Source organism: Lichenostomus cassidix, chromosome 6 (genome assembly GCF_008360975.1).
Source record: "Lichenostomus cassidix isolate B80296 chromosome 6, HeHo_3.0, whole genome shotgun sequence".
NCBI classification, from domain to species: domain Eukaryota; kingdom Metazoa; phylum Chordata; class Aves; order Passeriformes; family Meliphagidae; genus Lichenostomus; species Lichenostomus cassidix.
The window spans coordinates 24,304,150-24,328,039 of record NC_139487.1 but is presented as its reverse complement, the minus strand read 5'-3'; the positions used below and the strand labels follow the sequence as shown (position 1 = coordinate 24,328,039).

The 23,890-nt window shown below is 42.0% G+C and overlaps 1 protein-coding gene across 1 annotated transcript in view; it reads right to left on the bottom strand.

The window, feature by feature from the left end:
• Positions 1-23,286, bottom strand: part of CSGALNACT2 (chondroitin sulfate N-acetylgalactosaminyltransferase 2) — a 32,773-nt gene extending 9,487 nt beyond the window's left edge. Inside the window, exons 1-2 of the mRNA XM_085064055.1 lie at positions 23,131-23,286; positions 6,274-7,521 (exon numbers count right to left, since the gene is read on the bottom strand). Coding sequence (XP_084920181.1) covers positions 6,274-6,937 — 664 coding nt within the window. The 5' untranslated portion in view covers positions 6,938-7,521; positions 23,131-23,286. The remainder of the gene's footprint in view (positions 1-6,273; positions 7,522-23,130) is intronic.
• Between the last annotated feature and the right edge of the window lie 604 nt (positions 23,287-23,890).

Sequence of the window (23,890 nt, the reverse complement as noted above, 5' to 3'; positions counted from 1 at the left end):
CCCTGTCCTCACATGACGTATTTCCATTCACCTGGCTGGCCTGAACTTCCCCTTCTCCAAGCCAGTCTCCACTGCTCCAGTCTCCACAGCAGCTGAAATCCCCCCAGGCCTCCCACCCAGAAAGCAGGTGGTGGCAGGGCATAGAGCAGACAAGCCATACTGATGACACAAAGGGCTATCTTTTGTACCCAGCACTGATATTGTCCTTTTTGTTGTTGTCTTTTTTGCAACTGAAATAAACATTGGACAAAGTATGTCACAGGAGCAGCTCTCAGCCTTAGAGCAGCTTGGGTTTGACTGTCTCAGGAACCAGAAAGAAGTTTGATAAAGCTTTGTGTCTCTCCCTATCCCCAGGCCAAGTATTCCTCCATGTTCCCTTCCCTTTCAATACAAGAAGCAAAGCAATGTGCACACAACCTTGACCTTACTTCCTTCTCTACATCCCAGATTCCATTTCCAAAGAAACCTTTCCCTAAATCTACATGACTCTGTGTTCCTCTGCTCCAGCCTCCATCCCCAAACCAAACCCAGATGCATTCACTGCTGTTCCCTCCTGCTGCCCAGCAGTCTCTCTTTTACAGGAAGCTCCTCATGCCCCTCCCATACTCAGCTCCATAATCCACTCTTTCTTGTGGACAAGCATGTGCACTGTCAGACACAAGAGGAAATGTGGATGACCAGCACAGAGGGTATGTGGGGCACATGGTGTAGCAGAACAAGCTGCTCCACCACGCTGGAAGCCAATGGTGACTGACCCTTTAACTGAGATGCTTTTACCCTTTGAACAAAATTCTGCAGTGTTCTCCTTGAAAAGATGGAAATTCACATTTACCCTTTTGTCAGCACAGAGATGCATAAAGTATGCACCATATTTTAATGCTTATTTTTAAATCATTATTAATTACAAGTACTGAAAATGGTATTTCAAAGGAAGTCCACAATGCTGACTGTCAGAAGCAGCAAAAGATTTTAAATCCCTCTCAATCCTTTTCCATTCCACCCCTTTGTTTTGCATAGTCCAGCACTGTAGCTTGAAAACAGCATCTTGGTTAATGAAGCAGCTGATGCACCACAATGCTTTCAGGTAATATACTGCACATACTTTGCACCAGTACTTCCAGGGAAATTAACATTCAGTATTTTGTATTTTATTCTTTTCTCTAATATCCCATAGCTATTTACAGATAAAAATACAATTTACAACATAAGTGAAGTTTTTAAAAAGCATGTGAGCTGCCAATAGCTTACCTTTAATCAAAGGATAAGCTTAGATGTCAGTCTACAACAAAAAGCTGGAGTACAGAATAAAAAATTCTAGATTAATTTTAAAAAAAACTAAGAGCAAAACCCACTGCTTTAACTTTATCAAGACCTTAATATGCAAATTCAAATCTGAATAGCGCCTTGCAAACATGCAATTGTTGAAATACAAGATTACAAACTTCTGCATCTCAACATGCTACACTTCCTTTAAATAGTAAGTATATACTCCTCGAGTTATTCTCCTTACTATGAGCTAACTTCTGCTGCTAATCTACTAATTTGAATACTTTTAGGGGACTAAAGTTTCTATACACAGAAGCCAGATTTGAGAACAGCCAGAAAAAGAACCCACATCTGGTTTACTTCTTAGTATATTCAGGTTTTTAACACTTGGAACTGACTCATTTAATAAAACCTGTTATCTCACCTTCCAACTAGCATACACTGGGCTGCCATCCAAACTAGAACTCCACAAGCAAAGAGGTAAAAAGCAGCAGAAATAATTTAACGGCTGCTATTCCTGGTCCATGAAGCTTTACTCCCTTTGCAGAAATTGTTTCTCACCAAACAAATTAAACACAGGAATCCTGGGGATCAGTTACTATCAAAGCCAAAAAGCTGTTCCTCAATTGCCTTGAATACTATTACTTGTTTTACAACTACCAGGAAAGTGTTTGGTCTATGGAATGTAAGATGTATGACCTATTTTTTTGGTGAATTCTCCACTGAAGCTCCCAGGGCAGTGGCCAGTTTCTGGTCTTATGCAGCACACACAAAAGGACACTGTGTCCTATGGATGGCAAGGACTTTGGAAGAGTTTTGACCTTAAGCTTGCAGCATGGGAAAAGGATTTTTACATGCCAAGGATGGGTGGGGTCTTCCCTTTAGACGTAGACCCAAAGAAAGTTTCTAGACTTTGCCCAGTTCCAACTGGCAACACATAAACAGGAGAGATGGACCCAAACAGCACTGCTAGACATTCAATGACAAGACCTTTATTAGTGATTAGCTAATTGCTAAATAGCTTTTGAAAACATGCTAATGCTTCTGTTTTTTTAAAGGTTAATTTTAAATGTTTGTGCAATGGAAGAGCTCTTAATCTCTTGACAGAAAAAGCCAGTTTCACTGATAAATGTAAACCCAATAAGCCAGTTACACTGATAGTAAAGTACAGATGTCCATGAAGGCTTCTCAAGGCTCCTCTATCACCATTTAAGATTTAATGTCCCTGGCTTCTGGAGAAAGGGAACAGACAAAGGTAATACTATTATCTCCTCTCAACTACCCTCCCTTTCTCAGCATTATCAAATACTGATCTAAAAGAAACCTATTTTTAATTGAGGACTACCTTAGAATGTACAGTTCAGCAATTAGGTCCATTGTTTGTAATCCTAAATCCATTCATTTGTAAAAATATGTAAAATTGCATCTTTTATCCTCTCTAGAGATACTCTTCATCCACAGGGAATAGGATACTCTTGTTTCTCATACACTTAGATGTAATGGAAACACTAGGAAAAAAAAAACAACTTCAAAGTGTTTCTCAAACAGCAACCACAGAACAAGAGCTTTTTTCAGGTCAGATTTTTATTCGGTTAATCTTAGAATTCTGGAAGTTTCATTATGGGTTGCTGCAAAGGAAAACAGGTACAGCAAGCAGAGCTGAGAAATTTGCTGGTTTTCTCTTCATCAGCAAAACAAGTCAATTGAGCTTTGTGAAAAAATAATTCAAATTTTTCAGAAAGTATCTTTCTAATTGTAATGTATACTTAGAATTTTTTTTTTTTACACAGTGTTATTGCTCAAAGCCTGCACATAACCATGATGTGGCTGTGGCAGCTCTGCCTTACCACAATTCCAAAACAGATTTGGATCATCACTTTGTCTTGCAACACTAAGTAACATCATTTCAGAAAGCACTTGGACAGGTGGCTCCCTGTTGTGGATACAGCCTCCTTGCACCACTGGTAGGAGACAGAATTATCTTCATGCAGAGACCACAGAGGATGAGCATGCAGCAAGGCAGCTGCATGAACAGTTAAACTGAGGACACAGAGCAAAATACAAGGTGGCAACAAGAAAGTTCACATCCATCAGCATGTATTTGGAACTTTTTTTGCCTATGCAATATTAAGAGTAATAAAATCAGTAGATTCAGACTACCATGAGTATCATTGACTAATCAAGTGTACTTTTTCAGAAGAAAGTTTATTTAGGAAAGTTCTATTTATAAAAGAGAAAGCAGATAAATTTTAAATTCAAGTTATTAGTATTTGTTGTCTCAAGTTACTCTAATACAGGTAGGTCCCAAAACACAGTAAAAAGTAAAATTCTTGACCTTTTTTCAAATGAAGAAAGTGGTATTTCACTGACTAGGCATCAGAGGCAACAAAAACTCTGGGAAAGAATTTCAGACGTATTCAGCAGACATTAAAAGACACCATTAAGTAAAACTCTCTATAAGAAAATATATTCTAAACTTATTTAAATCATCACTAAATTCTCTAAGGTGAGAGTACCTTAAAGTGTGTATCACCAAAAAATTACATAGTTCAAAGTTTAGTCTACTATTTCACCAGTCTAGGAAAAGAGCAGACATAATTCCCAGAAACAAATACTAATAGAAAAATTTAACCTGTTGAGGTAAGAAGCTAGACACTTTAGAATAAAAATGCCTATTTATTGTAGCACAGTTTTTGTGGGTAAGTTTTTGAAGATAGATATGTAGAAGTTTGAGAACAAAAATCCTGCAAGTCAGAAGATAAAATCAGCTTATCTATACTGACATAAAATATGATGGTTATGTATTAACTAATGCAGTACCATGTTTTCTCTTTTGTCCCAGAATGGAAAAAAAAATGAACCACACATCAAGTTTCTCAGCCTCCAGTTTCAAATTGCACACTATTCTAGTCTTAGCCACAAACCACTTATTACAAAATAATTATCAACTGAAGAGGATGCAGAACTTAAATTATTTTTCACTTGAGCTAGCTTTAAAAAGACTATTTCTCTACATGAGCAACACTAGTCCAGCAACAATTTAGATGTGCTCTTAGGACAGTTATGGGACCTGTCCTGACTTCAGCTGATACACCAAGTCTGCTATGCAATTTAAACCTACCAGCTTGTGACAGCTTAAGGGAGCAGTATTTTATAAACAGAAAGGCATCAGCTTTCCACATGGACTTCCATCAAAAGAGGATGCCCAGGCCATGGAGGCAGAGTGCCAGCGCCCACTCAGGAGGCTGCAGGGCACGGGACTTGCATGTACCAATACAGGCTGGGTCTACTTCTTACCTCTGAGTTTTGGAAAAACAGGGATGGGGAAAAACATATTATCATTGAGAAGTTGCCTTTTTGCTGGCTAAATTAACCGGTAGTGTTTGCACATAAAAAACCCACAGAATACCCACACAGCCCACAACTTCTGTCTGAAGAAAGATACAAATAGATATAGATAACACTATGGCACCCACATGCAGCATAAAATAATTGTCTTTCCCTATAGTTCCTGTAACCCTGAGATTAAAGCTGCTATCTTTACAGCAAAAGAAAATTAGGTTGATTTCCAAAAACAAATACTGGTGTGAATAGAGGCAGAAGTATTAAATATAATTCTAAGGCCCTAAAACTATTTGCTTTCTTGAAAGTCTGTCATTAAAGGCAGGACACTAAAAAAATCAACAGCTATTTCAGTCATGGTAAAATAAAAATCCACTAGAGTACAAGCAGTACCTAAACAGCAATGGAAAAGCAGCTGAATACCTAATGTAGAAATAAAACAATTAAAAGAGTGCAGGAGTGACTACCCCTGGACAAAATGATAGGCTTTTAAAGAGAACTGTACCAAGAGCCTAACACAGCACTGGCTGTGTTGCACTGACCCAGCTGAGTGGATTCCATGCCCTGCTCCACCTTCTGGAATGAAGCAGAGTACTTGCATCAAACTTTAAACACAGTAGCTGTTAAAAGTAGAGACTTTTTGCATTACAGGCCAATTACATCATCTGAGACTGAAAGAACCCTTTATTTCAAGGCCAGTGGTACCTTTCTCCAGCATGTTTGCTTAATAGAGCAGACATCAGTTGAGATCCAGAATCCCTTCTACAGTAATGATCTTATAACATGGTCCACCCTTTGGTTATTTTATGGCAGCATGAACTGTATTTAATACTCTAAGTATAAAGAAGAGGTACTAGGGCAGTTTTTGATAATACTTATCTCCATCAGGATGAGACCTTACCTTGAAAACCACGTTATGGGATTTGTCACTACTGCATCTTTTAAGGGCCTTACTAGGTGTTGGAAGTTTAACTACTACATATGCCTTTACAATAGTGTGTGTTCTGAAATTAAACTTACAGGCACTGAGACAAAACTGAAGAGAGGACAACAGAACACTTCAAGGCTGCACAGCTTAGCAGACCCCATTATTAGTGTATCATGAAAGGTCTATTCAGGACACCAAGTTCTTCAGCTGACAGGATCAGCACACACCCTACCAATGCTCTCCCTCCAGTATGAGTATGCCAGCTTTAAGAGAGTCAAATGCATGAATACTAACTACAAGTGGCATAGAGACGGGCGAAGAAAACCCATGTAGCTTCATGCTGGATTGCTTAATTAGTCAGGAACAAGAGAGATGAATCAATTTCTCCCTCCCACTGCCATCAGTTTCCCTGGAAGTCCTTCAGTCATTTAGTACCATAAGCAGCTGTGTCACACTGACTGTAGCTACAATCAATTACGAATGCATCAGTACTTTAAGCAGATACAGCTTCCCCCGTACACCTCTTGTGGTGAGCCATTCTGAAATGCATTTGTTACTCCACTAGAAACACAAGATAATGAAGCAGTAATATTCTCATAATCAGAAATAAAGGTTGTTATTGCGTAATCACTCTTCAAGACTCTGTTCAAGTAGGTAAAACACCTAAAACTCCAAACACCATTTAATGCCTGTTGTGATATTCTGCTAATGGGCTGGGAAGCATGAAATAAACATACCTTCTATAAAATCATTTTCACTATATAGCTGCCTGTCTCCTACTCCATCATCTTCATCTTGTCCATCTTCTTCATCTGGATTATTGATAACTTCTAGGCCAGCCTCGATAACTTCCACCAATTCATCTCGTTTGTCCTTTCTAACAGGTTTCTCCTCTGGATGCCGTGTGAGCCCCATCTCCAACTGGAACACCTTCATGGATGTAAAGCTTTCAAAAGGAATGACTCCATACTCGCTAGGCAGTTTGGCCCCCACGCTCACCTCAGCTTTGTCAATCTGGGAATGAAGAAACTCTAGGAGATCATTGGATGTTTGTTCTTTGGTGCCCTGGTAGTTCATACCATTGACCTTTGGGGTCTTTTTTTCCTGCAGGGACTTCAATTTGTCACTCATTTCCTGAAGCTCTTGCTTTAACTGGGCAATCTGACGTTTCAGACTGGTAGCTCGGTTTTGATAATGCTCTTCTTGCTCCTGCAAGAGAGCTTGATAGTATTCTTTACCCATGCTTTCGCCTACGACACCAGGCAGAGATCCATTACCATCTGTTTGTGGAGCACACTCCAGCAAATACATGAGCAAGACTAAACTGAATAGCAAAGCAAGGCCCACCAATAGCCAACGAGTCCTGGCTTGAATTACTAAGCCTCTTCTGGGCATTCTCATATTATTTCTGTTTCCAATCCTAAAAGATGACTTATCTGCTCTTGCTTTCCAGGGACCATCACCCCAGACTTTAAGTCTTAGAAAAAGAGAGAAAACACAACTGTAATAGCTACTGCAAGTTCTGGTACATAGCTGATGAGCAGTTTTCAAGCTTTGCCTTAATCAGGTGTCATTGCAGAGATGTAAATCTGAAGTTCCTATGTCATCCATAACCATCAACTGTAAGTCTGGCTGACGCCATACAATTTGTTCAGGATTTCCTACCCCAAACAAAAAAAACCTGCAGAGGGGGAGGAAGACGGCAGACACGAGCAAGGAATCATATTTCCATTTCCTAATTCAGCCCTAGTTGAAGTGGTTTAGCTTATTTGAAGCTTTTGTGAGAGAAATCTGCAAAAGTAATTTTGCAAGCTTTCAACAGACAGCAATTTTTTCCCCCCACTATGTGTGAGAGCAATCTAGACTTTAGTAACAGTAATTTTCATTGGCTAGTCTTGCTTTTCCTCTCGCACTTGAGTATTTTATTCCACTTCCCCTCCTCTCCTCGGAATCTGTGGTTTGAGTCAGCAAATTGAAGACAGAACCTAAAATTAAAAGAAAGGTGCATATTAGAACTACAAAGTAGGCAGTCATTTAGAAAACACATTAACAAAGTTCTAACACATGCATGCGAAAGTCTGCTGGTGGAAGGACTGAGAAAGTAAAAGCATTTCTTTCCTTTGCATTACCCGTCAGCAACTCCCTTTGACACAGTGTCTGGAAAATAGTAATATGGACAATCCAATAAAATGCCTTTGTCACACAGCTAGCCAAAGCAGTAAAGGTTGTTCTAGTCTCATCACATTTTATTTCACATTTGTTTTAACTCCCCCATTCCTTCTTGGGCTTTTTGTTTTATTTTACTCTGTGGGAGGAAAAAAAAAACCAACAAAACCCAGGCCCTTCCTACTCATCTAAACTAAAAACAAAACAACAAAAAAAAAAAAACCAACCCAAACCAAACCAAACAAAAACCCCACCAAAAAAAAAAAAAAAAAAAAATCACAAAAACCCCCCAAAAACTACAACAAAACCCAAAAAACCCTCCATGAACTATTTTGAAGCAGCAGAAGCTTGCAATTTCAGTTGCTTTTACTTCAAGTAAATATCTTTCAGGGTATAATTATTCACTCATTAATAAAGTATTGTAGATTTAAATATCAAAGTTTACAGAAACTACATTTCAGATTAAGTCATATCCAACAGAAATTAAAATTCAAACGCCAATGCTTGATTGATGAAAGGGATCCTCAGACTATGCATCCACTAACATTGCCATCTTTCCATATGGTTAGGTTAGTGTGAAGGGCAGTGATCATTTGCATGGGTCACACACTGGCACAACTGACCAAACCAGCCTGGAGGAAAAGACCAGAGAAACAGACCACAGTTATGCAAGAGGGTGATACCAAACATCCTACTCAGCAAAGACAGTCAGCTAAACATTCATGGGCCTCCTCAATGAGAGCATAAAAAGCTAAGAAGTAGGCCCAATGTATGTTAGTCTACTTCCTAACATTAATAAAATACTTTCATTTAAAATTTGGTTGTATAAAATAAGTGAAGCTCATTAAAATTTATCCAGGGACCTATTAGCTCTACATCCATTTTGACTGTGTTATGCAATTATGGTTTGGGGGAAGTTCTGGGACTCCCAGTGTAGTTTCAGTATGCTTATGAGACTAGAAAAAACTTGCTCATTCCCATATTCCTACATGGGTTAGACAGACACTGCCAGCTGCCACACAGCCCATCTTCTGCTGGCTCTGCCAGTCAGCCAGGGTGCCACAATGCACTCCATGTGCTCACAACAAACAGCTGGCACCGTGTCTCCCCAGGTATGTCTTTGTGACACTTCTCCCTTCACATTCAGCTTCCAGCAGCAAGATACTGCTCCAGTGTAAATCCCCTTATCAGTGCCATCATGATGCTGAGCATCTTCACTTGCAAGAAAGCTCCAATTACAAGGCCTGAAAGATTAAGTGACTTATTCACACCACCACCAGCAATGCCTGCCACAGCTGACCCAAAGTTTGTAGGCATGTCATGCACACCAAGTTTGGCAAGAGCTGCACACCTTGGAGTTGTCCAGTGAAGTCTAAACTGCTTGAAGTAGTTTTTAGTGTTTCTAGTGCTAAAGTTAATGAATAATTTAGAGAGATTATGTAGAAATTCTTAACACAGCAGATTAAAGGCAATTAGTCATCTGAAACTGAAGCTTTTGGAACTGATGGAAAGCTACTGGAGACTTTGATCCAAAATAAGTAACAGTTTTATCAACTGAATACTAAATAACATCCTTTCAAGTCCAGACAAGACAGAAGTTAGTCACTCCTCACCGCACAAACCCAATATTATATAAATGCAAGTTAAATGTCTATAAAGAGTGATCAACACCAGATGTATCCTCAGACTATTGACTGGTGTCCAGATGTGGTGAATCAAGGGAGACAGAAGAAAAAAATCTACAGGATAAAACCAGTTCACAGAAATGACACAATATGATCCCAAGCTTTCTTTAGCACAAAGATGACCATACGATGTTTCTTTACTTTTCTCACTGAATTCTTGTTCTGTTAGACTGCAAGACATGAAGTCACAATTAATAGCATAAAGAACCACAAGATTCTTTAAACCTCAGGAAACAGAAGACAGTACTAAAGCTACTCCATGTAGAAGATGACACATCTTCAATCAGTAAAGGCATATTGAAAAATGACCAAACTACCTAACTTGCATAAGATATCAGTAAATCAAGCCCAAACTATTCTACCTGTTGTTAACTGACAAGAGGATACCCCTAAAGCAGGGGCATTAGTCTAGTAGGCCTTTGCAGTCAATTCTTGCTCCACCAATAAACTGGCCTCTGTTCAGCTTGGTGAGTCACTAAGTTTCTTTAGGTCTCATTCAAGTCTTAGAAGAAAGTGACAACAGATCTCCTGCTGTGTGTCAAGAGGACACAATGTACCAGGAGATTAAGATTCCCTCAGAGAATAGCAGGGGGCAGTGAGAGAACTCTGCTCTTCATACCTTCCCCAGCCACGGCCAAACAGACATCATTATGGTAAGCATGGATTAGATTAGAGAAGTCAACACACCTCTGGCAGGGACTTGCTGCTGGCAGCGCATCACCAATATCAGAACAAAAGATTATGGATATCTGCAGATTTCTGAGCCTTCCCGTTGGCACTTCACCTATTTACAGTAGAGGGCTGTTTGGGGGAGCCCTGGCCTGAGGGATGCTCAGGGGAGAGATACAATAAGCCATTTCTGAATCAATGAGAACCACACAAGTAGGGCCGTAAACAGCTCACTGGTCTTTTTCCTTCTAGGCTCTAATTACTCCTTCATTAGCTGAAATCCTTTATCTAGTAGGCTAGTGACAGTCTTATTTAACAAGACAGCCTTTTTACAGAGATAGGCATTGACTATTTATGTGACCATTTTTCTTGCAACACCATAAAGAACACACATTTTTCTCACTATAGCTTCACTGTGGCCTTTAAAGGCAAGCAATGTTTGTGCAACCAGTTATGTCAAACATTAAAATTTTAAATTGCACATGGAGAGCTGAATGGGTAAGTTAGCTTGCTAAAGCACTGGGGACTGAGCCAATTGACATCCCTTTTTTTTCCTTCAGTATTACTTCTGCTGAGGAAAGTCATCATAAAGGAGTAAGACATATTTCATCTTGAATACTTCAAAGAGTGAGCGAAGGCAGTAAGACTCTTCCTTCCTTCCTTCTTATCCCGTTGCAAAAAGACGGCTTACAAGCACTCTGTTTCACTATCTTCCCTTTCCAGAAAAAAAAAGAAAGCCCTGTTTTTGCATATTTACAAGTCAAATTTGATATGAATTTGGTCTGGCACAGCCCTATTTTAGGAATTCCAGTAACTAGGCTGTAGAATATGATTACAAGAGAAAGCCAGCTGTGAAACCCCAGAACAAGCAAAAGCACAGGGGATCCCAAAAATCACAATAGGGAAACTAATTGGGTTACATGGAACATTCTGAAGTTTATAAAAAAGAACAGTAAGATTAGCTGGAAATAAGTAATCACACAAAAGACCCTGGAATTTCAGTGTTTAAATTCCAAAACTTTAAATTGTGCATGCTGGTATTTCACTTCATATCAATTCTTCAGAACAAGTCTATTTGCAGTAGTCTGTATGATCTCCACAGAATGAGACATCTGAGATTTATACAATGCTTATAAAGATCTGCAGGTTTTCCAGAGGCAACTGGTTGTTAATTCTTTCTGCATTTCCAGGGTCTTCTGTATATTCAACTATGGAAATGTTCTGTTCCTTAGAAAAAACTTCATTGATTCTCTAAGCACAAGGGAACAGACCAGCATGCTAATTGAAAATGCTTTACATTTTTTTTATTATATTAGCATTCTGGTTTTGCTCCTTGTTGCAAAGGACAAGCACATCTTACTGAAGTGGGGAAACATTCACACTTAAAGCAGTTACCTAATTCAGTATGCACTTGGCTTCATGCCAGACCGTGGGGACATTCCTTGTGTGAGCATGTTTTACTTTAGACATGTCCTTTTCATTCAGCATGCCCTAGACGGTCACTGTTTAGCTGCTCATGAAATTCCAGCTGAGAGCTATTTTATTGTTCATAATTTTACCCAGATGCCACAGATACTCACTGTCTTACGCCTCCTCCACACACATATTTCTCTTCATGGCAAGTTATACAATGAAAACATAAGGTCCAATCTCATCCCTTACATATTCTGAAGAACAGTGCCACTGAGAACAGAATAGCTTGAAATGTTAGAGGAACACTGGGCACACCATTATCCTCTCCACTTGCTGAAACCAAACACAAAGCAAGTTTGGCATCTGCTGTTGCAGACAATCTTTGCATAAACCCTGGAGTGAAAAACCTCAAACCATACCTTAGGCACACAAAAATACATCATCTCTGCTTAGACAGCCTGCTGAGGTAAAGCCTCAGAAAAAACAAAGCAATTTGTCCAGGGTTTTACTACACAGTTCTAGTTGAGCCAGTCCCAAAGTCAGATTTTTCAGCTCTGAAGAAAAGCAAAGAGAAAAAAAAAACCCACGAGAATTAATTGCCAAAGTTCTCACTCTCCACAGAAAACTAGTCAAGAATCTCACCCTCTTTAGTGACTGCTAAAAACACCTTTTATCACAATTCTGCCTTCTGATTTGCTTTCAGCTATAGCTCTGCCTCCCAAGTGCATGTACACATGCACTGCTGGACTGGGGAAAAGTTAAAAGCCACTATCAATTTATGGAGAGATGACCTGCATCCAATAAAACCAGTAGGAAAGTGAAAATAATCCCAAACTATTTTAGACCTTAGCAGTTTCATACTGAATTCTGAAAAATTGGAAAGTTTTGCTTGTACATATTGCAGCACTACCCACAGTAAATCAATCACATCAAGTATACAGAGAAGCTTATTTTCAACTTTTTGAAAGTTTAGAGCATGATGCACTGTTCCAACTCATCACAACACTCCCTTCTAGTTGGTAAGCACAGAACTTCAGCTTTGCTGCTCACCTTACCTGGCTGACACCAAAGGGAATTAATTCTTCTTCCAGCTACCTCTTTTGATTTTGATCAGTTTCCTTAAGTCCTCTTTCTCAGTTAGAAGCTCCCACTGGTACAATACTGCCAAAGTCAGAGCTCCACAGAGAGGGCCAGGGGGATAATAATGACTGCACACTGATCACTGAGCATCTTCATTTTTAATTAGGGACATCAGGGAAAAAATATGTACAGTGCTGAACTGTACACATAATGAACCGCCTGTGATGAATTTTAAAGTGCTTGAGCATATCTGCATAGGTAACTTCAGACATTTCTTTAGTTCCTAAATGGGAAGGGAAAAAAAAAATCATGCCTTTGGCACAAGGACCATTCCAGAACTCACAGTACACAAGGAATAAGTAGTTCAGGCACAGGATCCATAGGAAAAAGTTACTTCAATGATGGGTGCAACAATCAGAGGATTTATTACTCAAAAAATAATATTTCCCATGCAAATGGTTTCTCTTATAAAAAGCAACATTGTTGTTTTGCCAGCAGAAATGCTGTGCTCCGACATAAAATTATGACCAAACCTCCACAAGTTTCCAGTGCCCCATTAGAGACTGCAGTACACAGGGAAGATGTATCTTGTCTCCCTTGTTTCATGGTATAGATCAACTCACTCTCAACACCAGGGAGGGATAAAATCAACAAAAACCCCTGCCTTTTCCAAGGACCAGATCCTGCTTATTAATGACATCTTTTCAGGCTAAGCAACTGAAGCAACACACTTTGTACTAACACTTAAAACCCAGAAACATAGAAAAGAGTAGGGTTTCATTTTAATAGTGGTGTTCAATCATCTTAAAAATCAAGAACAATCAAGCAGGTCACGCTTTCCCAAACCCTCTCTTGCAATTTCTGCCTCAGTTTCAAGTTCCCTGGAATGTGTTTTTACAACAGCAACACAGACCGTGGGGGCTGCAGGAAGGAGCCATCCTGCTCATGTACCACACACCCCTTCCCTGCCCTACATGGCCAAAAAATAAATCAGCATGCCAAGCTGACAGAATAGGAAATACTGTGGGGTCTATTGCCTCTGCTCTCAGAGAAAGCAAGCAGAAGGTGATATCCAAAAACTTAGAAATGGTGGTATTTTTGCCACGACAATACCTGGAAAAAGCAGTCATGCTGTCATCCTCAAATGAAGGAAATACTAACTGTACTGTAGCGGTTTAAATGCAATTCTTTCATAATCCACTGTGGAATAACAAGGAAAAAGAAAACCTTTTGCTGAAGCAGTTTTATCTCCTGTAAGTGAGAGAAGCAAGCAAGTTATTGCTTGTCCTGGCATTTGTTGTTCCTAAACAAAACTAAATCCATTACATAGTTAAGTGGACAAATGAAAGAACAGCATTATTCACATTATTTACTTTATACCTAATCCAAAGTAAGCAATGAGCTTATGAATAGAAGCCCTGCTTTGGCTTCAGTGAATCCAAAGCAAGTCCATTTGTCTGGAAAATGCCGAATTAAAATTGGAACTTGAAACCCAATCAGCTATACCTTAACCACACTGGACTGTATTATCCCATTTCAGATAAGCCAGGAAATAAAAGTCAGCTCACAGTCACTTTGACATCTGCTTGGCAAGAACAACTGGGTAAAATGTCCTAGGTAGGACCAGGCGAAGGAGTTTTGTTTGCTTGCTTGCTTTAAAACTACCATTGAATAGCTATCATGAAAGGCTCTTCTACCTTCAGCTTTCACATGACAGTAGCTTTTCTGTATTATACAGCTTTTCCTAGTTTATCATATACAGCTTGTGGCTTTCTGCACTGCTGTGGGTGCTATTCCTCTTTTTAAATTTGGCAAGAAAACCACAAACTCCAAGTTTGGAGAAGCATGTTTTCTTCCCTTATTGACAGGGAATTAAAGAAACAGCAGTATTATATGATTACACCTATTATGGCTACTCTGTTGGTTGTGAGAGTTCAACCTAGAAATGGGAACAGAAGTACAAGCAGCTACCACAGCACAGTCATCAGAGAAGATCTTTCTCCTGGTACTCCTAACGTCTTGTAAGTAATGCTGTGTTTCACATGAGCATTAGACAAGAACCCAGCCTTGCTTTTACAGCATGCTTTGTTAAACGCTTATTGAGGACACAGTCCCCATGAGGGGCTGCACAAATTGTAACACAGCAGCATTTGATTCCTGGGACAGGCACAACACCTGAGCAACCACACCCAGCTTATGGCAGTCTGGCCACTGAAGGGCTTCCCAACAGCCTGCTAACCCAATCAAGGGCAAAAGGACTCTGGAGGACAGCTTAAGTAAAACGAAATCACACTTCTTACAGCAACTGAAGTTTGCCTTCAAGGATGTGCAGTAGTGTCTATCAGAGCATGTGCTGCGAGGTGTTTATACTTCTTTCTGTAGGACAGAGCAACAGCTGCAGCAAGGAGAAATTAAACTTAAGATGCCCAGTAGTCTTCAAAAACATAATGCTGTAATAGGGCCTTTCTGCATAGGAAACCAGCCTGCTTTAGAAGGATAGAAAGAACAGTCACCCTTAGAGATCACCTTGAATCAAAGTGAATGAGCACAAGTGAAATATTCTTTAGGCACCTGAAGTATCTAAACAATTTAAAAGGCCCCAGCTAAATATTTCCTCCACAGAAGATGGGAATTCTCCCTCAAATGCAACAGCACAGTAAAAGGTAACTGGTGATCCCAGCTCCTGTGCACAGCACACCTACATTTGCACTGATGCCATGTTCTATTTATTAAATCCAATCACTGAGAATGCCTGCAATCACCCACTGTGGAATGGCAGCTGGCAAAACCAAAGAGGTAAGAATAATGTGGTTTTCTCGCAATTGCTTCACCTAAGTTCCACATCTAACTACATTCTAAGAATCAAGCTGTCTTCTGTTTTCTCAGATCTCTCTGTCATCTCCTTCTCTCTATATGGAGATTGAGATAACACAGCTACTGTAACCTAAGCACAGTGAAAATACAAATGCCAATCTATGTAAACTCTTGAGCTGTTTTTAAAGAATAATTGTCATTCAAGTTCATACACGGAGCCGGTGGAAGACTTCCCAATGTGGGTGGTAAGAATAAAAGTCATGCATCCATTCCCTTTTACTGCAAAGCAAATCTGAAAATGCTGTAGAGCAAAACAGATTCCCTTTGAGGCTCTCACAGGTACCTAGCAGATGGTTATCACATGGAGATTTATTTTTCTTAAGTTATGAGAAGAGATGGAAAAGGACAGTCCTTACCCAGAGTATTCTTTCTAACAGTTGCACAGCAAATTAACCAGAATTTAAAAACAACTTAGAGACTTAATTACGTGGAGGAGTTACAGTATTTTTTTCTTCCTTTTTTTGGAGCTTTTTCTATGGTAAGAGTGACACCGTTTTCAGGGACGTAACAATCCAGACTATGATCCAGCTGTAGCAGTTGAAGTTATAACAGAGAGAAGCTAAATTCTCAAGTGCATCCAACTTTCTTAAAAAGACTTTCAAACTTGTATTAATATCTGCTTTAAAAACAGAAATGTATATAGGAAACTGTTCTAATAAAAAAGTTTCATTGGACAACTACGCACCTTAGCAACATTCTCACTGAAGTTATCATTTATTGACGAATTTTTTGAGGGTTACCTTGGACCAGGGAATATTTGAGGAGCCAGAAGTTTCCTCAGTGCAAGTCTGAAGTCTCCTAAAGTGACCACTGGAAGACACTTCTTTGCATTTTGTCCAAGTGGTAGTTTGGCCCAAGAGCTCTAAAATAACTAAAACCAGTTTAAAATACTATTTGATACAGAAATCCTGAGAAAATGCTGCCTTGAAAATCAATCACTCTCAAGTTTTTCTTAAATAAACTGAATCAGCTAGCTTAAGTTCACATGTGGTTTTCAAAACTGTGTTTACTTGGCTATTCTTCAGTCCACAATCTAAGATGGAAGGCAGAACACTAACTACAAATGTTTTTAGAAAGGCTAAAAATCAGCATAGTGGTTCAGGTTCTGCTTTCAGCACAACGAATCAGCCATGAATATGTCACCAGCCATAAAAGCTGGATGCCAAACAATTGAGAAACATCTGGTGCATTCCAGAAGCACAGCTTATGTCATCTGTAATTTTTCAATTTGACATTATAACTAAGCATTAACTTACTCTTAAAGGACTAGCAATACCAAGCTTCACCGGAAGCAGAAAAGCCAGCAGCTTGTCAGAACCATCTATCTTGATATTTCCTTGCATTGAAAAAGTTGCCAGTATGAACAAACAGAAACATCAAACACTGAACACTCTGCATTACACTGCTTCACCTCTCTTGTTTTGTTTTTAAAGTCCCTGAAGTCAGTCTTTGAACCACTTGAACCACCCTTCCTCCTCTTTTCTTCAGGAAGAGAACATCATGGTTTGAAGGGAAAAGAAGCCAAGGGTTTTTGCAAACCTCTGCTACATTTTTGCAGGTTCCTTGCACTGTTCTTTCATTGTGTTCATATTTCACTGCCTTTTTTTTTTTTCTAATTTTTTTATTGTTGTTTTGCTTCACAGCAGGGACATACAGGTTGTTAGCACAGACACTTGTCAGAAGTGCCACATTTAACACACAGCTCTACCAGCAACAACTTCTATTGCACTGTTTGACTACTGGTTTAAAGGTTTTAGGTTTTTTTTCCTTCCTTTCTCGTCCCTTCACACTGTTGATTTAAATCCCTATCACTTCCACCTGTCCATCTAATAGAAGCTCAGAACCTTAAACCAAGGATGAATTCTGACGAGTTAAATGCAACAGAACTCAAAAACACTGGATTATGTCCAAAATCTGATTTAAAAAAAAAACAAACATGCATAGCAGCACTTAATAGCAGAATCTAATACAGTATTTTGAATGTTAAAACCCAGTCCTTTGCAAAACACTGGGGTCACTGGGGCAAAGTTTGCCCTGCAGAAACATCTTACATTGACTGTGCTGAGACCGGCCAGCCTCTGTCCAGCCAGCACCAGCTGCACCAATACTCATCCTCCTACTTCACAAATTGTGTGTCTCTTCTTCAGAAGACTTCTCTGTGTATCAGGAGCTCACAGAGCACATGAAAGATGGACTAAACACAGCAGTCCTAATTTTCACTCTGCCAGAGCAGAGTGAAAGACATGCAAGTCATATGCTGCCCCTGGGGCTGTGAGTAGCATCAACAGTCCTGACAAGTGCCATCCTTTTTGACACCACTGCTTGAGGAAACTTTTAAGAGACAGCAGAAGTGCTACCACAAGTCATCTGAAAGCTGTCACCCAGAACACTTTTACAAGACAGATTTTATTTCACTTAGAAACTTATGGCTTAGCCTCTGATTGCAGGTTCACTCGGAACTGTGCTCAAGAATAGCATTTTGTGTTTTCACAGTGTGCTTCAAAACACAACCTCATTTAGATCATTTCCTCTGCTTTAATTCAGCAGTGTTCCCAACAAGCTTCAATTGCTTCCTGTGCATCACTGCTCAACACCTGCCCTTGCAGCAGCAACACGAACTCCACCCTGAACTCTCTAAGTATTATTTCTGCTGTTTCTATGGAGAAGATGCACACACATGCAAACATCCGACATGAACACTGGAGTAACAGAAAATCTCTCTGGTTACCTACCTGGCTGCAATTGACTGTCACAAGACACACGCACAACATCTACAAAGACAATTAGCTCAAGGCCTCTGTGCCAGCAGCACCTCAGCCATCAGCTTTAAATTTTCATGTCTTTCTGCAATTACACACCTGAAAGCCAGAAACTGTCCTTCCATGCTCCTGGCAACTGGCGTTGGAAAAACCACTAGGGCCCTTTTCCTTACACAATTAACTGGGACCAGTCAATACAAAGCTACTGTAGGTTCATCTACAACTTTTTGGAGAACTCATGTCCTATAATTCTTGTCTTTAATGAAAGCACTGATCTGTTGTCTTGACAAGAGGCACAATTGACAGTGCAGACATATTAACCTCATTTTGTGGTTGATGTTCATTTGGTCACAGTTAAATACAAGCAGCAGGCATCTGTATAAGAATAAAAGAACCTTATCTGTTCAGCAATTTTACTTGGAAATGCACTAATATCAAGTATTGTATTTCTAAGCTACCTTTCACACCTACCTGTTCTGCATTGTATTGTTTTAACTCTGAACATGTGAGAACCAGCCTGGAGCTACGTTCAGCAGAGACGACTGCTGCCAGTGACAGCCATTGAAAGTATGCAGGTAGGACCCAACTCCAGAGGATTTGTTAGCCATGACAGAATTTTACTTCTGTTCTACAGCTGGCAGATTTGTTTCTTGAAGAGAACTTCTCTACAGTATGCCAGAGAAGAGTAAAATTAATTTCCCTAGTCTTTGGGAGAACAAGTGCCAAAAGTGTCTGCCGACCTAACTCTCCCCCAGCACCAGCCTAGCCATCCCTACGCTGCTGAGGCAGCTACCCCACTTCCATTCTGCACACACTTCCTTTAGGTGCCAACTGTGTCCTTGTACTCAGGCTTCCACAGACAAACATTCTTACACCTCCATCTATTGGGGAAATGCATTTATGGACACTTTGGGTCATTTCTGGCTGATGGAAAGCCTCACTTTTGATAGCAGGACACATGGAGTGGCTGTCGGGTGCTGATCCATGCTTTCCAGGAAGCTGCCCCAAGTGCTATCCCCACCAGAAGGATCCTCTTCAGGAGCCACTTCACCACTGAAAAACCACCATTTAGCACAGGGGAAGAAAAAAGGGTAAGACCAAAAGCCAGCCAGACCTGCCCTTTACCACCCACTCACTCCACCAGTGAAAGAACTAAAGCGGGGAGAAGGCTCTAGTAAAACACAGGCAGCCCTGCCCATGCTGTCACCCACCAACACAGCTGCCAACAGCACTCTCCTCAAACAAACCTACTAAGGGCACGTGCTCACCCTCCAGTGCAGGCTGGACAGGAAGATGGGCTCCAGACCAACACCTTGCCAGGACCACAGGAAGCGCTAAAGGAAGCAATTAGACCCAAGAGCACAATGCTGGAAGGCACCTATACTGCAGGCAGACACAAATCAGTGAACAGACCAGTCACTACAGTCACTTTTCATTATAGTTGGAGATGATTGTCAGGAAATGGTTAGATTAAAAAAGTACATAGAAGGTTTCCTCACATCATCTGATATGGATTCTCTGAACTTCACTTTGCAATATCAACACTCTGTTGATGCTCTTTCCAGCACTCACAGCCTGACATGGTTTGCCAATTTTATCAACTTGCTAATGAGAGTTTTAGAGGATTTGGTTTGTGAATGGAAAGAGGCTCTAAAACAGGTAAGGTACAGCAGAGATAGTTCCAAGATATTATTCCACCACACCCCATTCTGAAATAACTGTGGAGCAAGAGGCTCCTGCCAGTGTTAGCCCAGAGCACAGCTGCAGCACAGACAGCCCACTGCCAGCAGAGAGAGTGCAAGCTGCTCTCAAGTATTTTAGTGTGCCACGTTTTCACATGCAGCACCTTCAAGGATTAGGGGGAAAATAAAGCCATTTTCCTTTTTCATTAAATCTCTGATCTTTAGTGACTACATACAGATTACAATGATTACCTTGTTACTCTCTTTAAAAAAAAGCTTCTCAGCTTGCAGTGACCATCAGAATCACCAATTTAGACTACACACACCACCAAGTACCCAAGAAGTATGAGGCTGAATAACTTGCCTGTCTGCATTTTTAGGTATAGACAAAATACCTGCAGCCTTACAATAATTTTTTTTTTAAAGGCTTGGGTAAAAGCAGAAACTAGCTGCACCTAGAAAGGGCCCCAGACCCTCCTGTTCAACTCCTTTTGCACCAAAAGGCACTCATGACTGGAGGGCTTCAACTTGCAGAATTTTTCCTGCCCTCAAAAAAAAAAATTTAAAAGAGCTCCATAAAAAAGAAATTAAAGATATTAAGTAGTTGCACACTTTCAGGGTTTTTTTTATGAACTATAATATTAATGGATGTGCTGGGCTTTTCTAATCATCATTCAGAATGAAACTGTTCTGGCAGACAGTAAAAAGTGCCCTTCCACAAATTCTTCTTACAAGCTGTAGTTCTAATTCAGAAATAAAACTATATTTCCATTCCCTTCAAAAAGTATTATACTTCTTTTATAAACATTTTATGAAATCTGGTCTCACTTCCCCATTTCCAGCATTAAGCTTGAAAGAACATAATTAGATGCATAGATAAAGCACAGTTATTTGTGGTTTGGTCTTTATTCTAAAAACAATATGCTCATGAAAACATTTTTTTCCCATTGTGCCTCTTGAGAATGATTTTTTTTTTAAGAAAGTCTTGTACTTTTGAAACCCCCGCCTTTTTTCCCAGAAGCAAAATTATTTTGGCCTTTTCGCACACTTTTATTCTGGAGGGCTGATCCCTTCGAGGTTCAATGAGCTAACAAAAAGCCAAGGACATGATCAGTTCCAGCACTTATCCAAAGCCTGACTTTCATCCCACCTCTGTGATCCTGTTTCCGCATTATTTAAGGAGAAAATACTGCAAGTCATGAAGCTTGCTTCATAATGACAGGCTGCTTCAGAGACAAGAAAAATATTGTGCAATTTGTTTTCTGCAGTGAAAAAAACTGACCTCATATTTCTCCTACCCTCCCTCCTGGGAGCTGAGTTTTATCTCTTTTAAAAGTTCAGGTGATTCTGGTGGATTCTTTTTTTAAAAAGGTCCACAGAACACTTCTGGCAAGCATGAAGTAGCAGACTGTGATGCAGGGGTTGAAATTCTTGTGCCAGATATGCGTGTGGGTTTTCTTGGCAACAAACCACAGCTACTTATCATTTAACTATGCCCTCAGATGATGTCCCTCACTGACTTAGGAAGACCCATATCCTGGGGTTGGAACATAAAAGCAGAGACTTTAAACTCAAGAGTAATTTGGTGCAACTTCTTCCACAATGCAGCAGCTGTACTGGCAGGTTTAGGGGCTTCTCTTTTCCCTTTAGTCCCTCCTTCCTTAAGCCTGAGAAAGACACTAAAACAAAGTCAGGGGAGCAAGAAGGGGTAGAACTATTCAAGAAAACTAATCTTGATCACACTGAAGATTTCATGTGTTTTCTCCAGCAACAGACAAGCTAAAGAACATCTATTTGGGCCGTACAGTCGTGTACTGCAACAATCACTGTTCTTCTATGTACAGCTACTGGTGGTTTAGGACAGCAGTGCTGTAGCAACACTCAGGGTGGGTCTCCCGATACTTCTGATAAGGACTTACTGGCAGAGTCTCCCATAAAAGCCTCAAGCTGCAACTAAGGCTCACAGCTAACGCCCTCCGCAGAACCCATCTACCTCCACTGACAGCTACTGGGAATATTTCCAAACTGCTGCCTTTGGTGCTCTTTGGGGACCCACTATCTAGCTAATAAATACAGGGAAGCCAGAAGTTTCCTTCAAACACACTAAAGGAAGATAGGAACTCACAGCTAGTGCATGCCGGAAAAGAAGAAACTGTCCTATGAGGCCTAGAATTACAGCCTCCAAGGAAAACAAAAGGGGCAAAAAAAAGGTGTTTTTTACAGTTTGACCTTAACTTGAGGGATACTGACTCAGTGTTGAAACAACCTTTCTTTTCTGCAGTTTTCCTGATCTACCCGTGAGAATAGTTAGTCCTTATCCATCATCTACAAGTTTAGCAGAAGGGATCAGTGTCGCAATTTCCACCTGGCAGAAGGACTTGAAGAGGAAAAAATACCACAAACAAACAACAAAACCACAGAATAAAGTAAACGCTGATTACACTTCACTGCAAACATGTACTATCAAGTTTAAATTTCTACATCGTTAGGTTTAAAAACGGTCTTGAAAACTGCAACACCCCCTGCACCCCCCCGCGTTTCTGCTTTAACATTTCTGAATTAACTGGCTTGTGACAATTACACAATTTATTTTTATGTTCAATATCAAAACGTTCCAACTCTCACAGTTTAAGAGAGCACAGAATTCACCGAGCAGGACCGTGCCCGACAAAAACGAGCAGATGTAAACCACAGTTTAAACAAGGCTCAGTATTCCACTGAGAATAACGCAGCACCCTCTCATCCCCATGGCCCCGATGCCAGGGGCTGGCGGCAGCACTGTGGGTCTCTGGCGGCCGCACAGCCCGGCCGGGCGGTGACAGTGACACCGAGCCTGCCCAGCGCTGTGCCGTGCCAGGGGCTGCCGCTGCATCCCGCTGCCTGCGGCTGCACTAACGCGCTCCCAGCACGCCTACGGCCAGCGAACACAATGGAAACGCAGCCGTAAGGGACACATTCATTTTATTGTTGAGACAGCGCTACGGTACACCCGAGCGGCCCGCCGTGCCAGGCCGGTGCAGGGCGGCGGGAGCAGCCCCGGCTGCGCGGACACACGGCGGCCCGGGGCGCTCGGAGCGGGAGCGGCAGCCCCTCCGGCCGGGACACGGGGCCGGGCCCGCCGCCCGCGGCCGGGAGGGCTCCGGAGCGCCGCACGGCACCTTCCGCCGGCAGCGGGCAGGGAGGGGCGGCGAGCCGGCCGAGAGCGGCGGGCAGGCGAGGGGCGCGGGGCCGGGGAGGGCGGAGGGGCGCGGTGCCGCCGTACTCACCGCGCGGGCCGGCGCGGAGCCGCGGCCGCACTTCCTGCGTGCTCGGAAATGAGCGGGCGGGACCCTCCGCCGCGCCGCTAAAGGGGACGGGCCGGCCGCCCCCGACCGCCCCCGGGGCGGGACCGGGTCCCCCGCGCAGACCGCGGGGAAAGCGGGGCCAACGCGGCCGAGCGGCGGCAGGGAGGGGCCGCGGGATCTCCCTCGCTCCCTCACTCAGTCCCTCCGCCCCGCGGCGCCTTCGCTCCCCGCTCTCCTGAGGCGGGGGCGCGCCGCGCTCCGGTGCGCGCCGGGAGAGGCGAGGAGCCCGCGGCTGAGGGCGGCAGATCAGCGCACCCTCCGCAGCTGTGCCGACAGCGCGCCGGGCGAGCCCTCAGCGCCCCAGCCGAGCCCCTCAGCGCCCCGGCCAGCCCCTCAGCGCCCCAGCCGAGCCCCTCAGCGCCCCGGCCAGCCCCTCAGCGCCCCAGCCGAGCCCCTCAGCGCTCCGGCCAGCCCCTCAGCGCCCCAGCCGAGCCCCTCAGCGCCCCGGCCACACCGAGCGCTCCCACGGCCCGTGTGCTCCCCGCCCGCCCCGCTGCCCGCCCGGACAGTGCCCTGCCCTGCCCAAACACACAGCACACGCTGCCCTGCCGGCCCTGGAGCTCCGTGGCTCGCAGAGGTCCAGCAGCAGCACAGTGATGCTGATTTCTCAAATGTTGGCAAAAACCCCGGACTGTGATGTAGCCTTTCAGCGGGTAGCAACAAGCAGAATTTACCAATAATT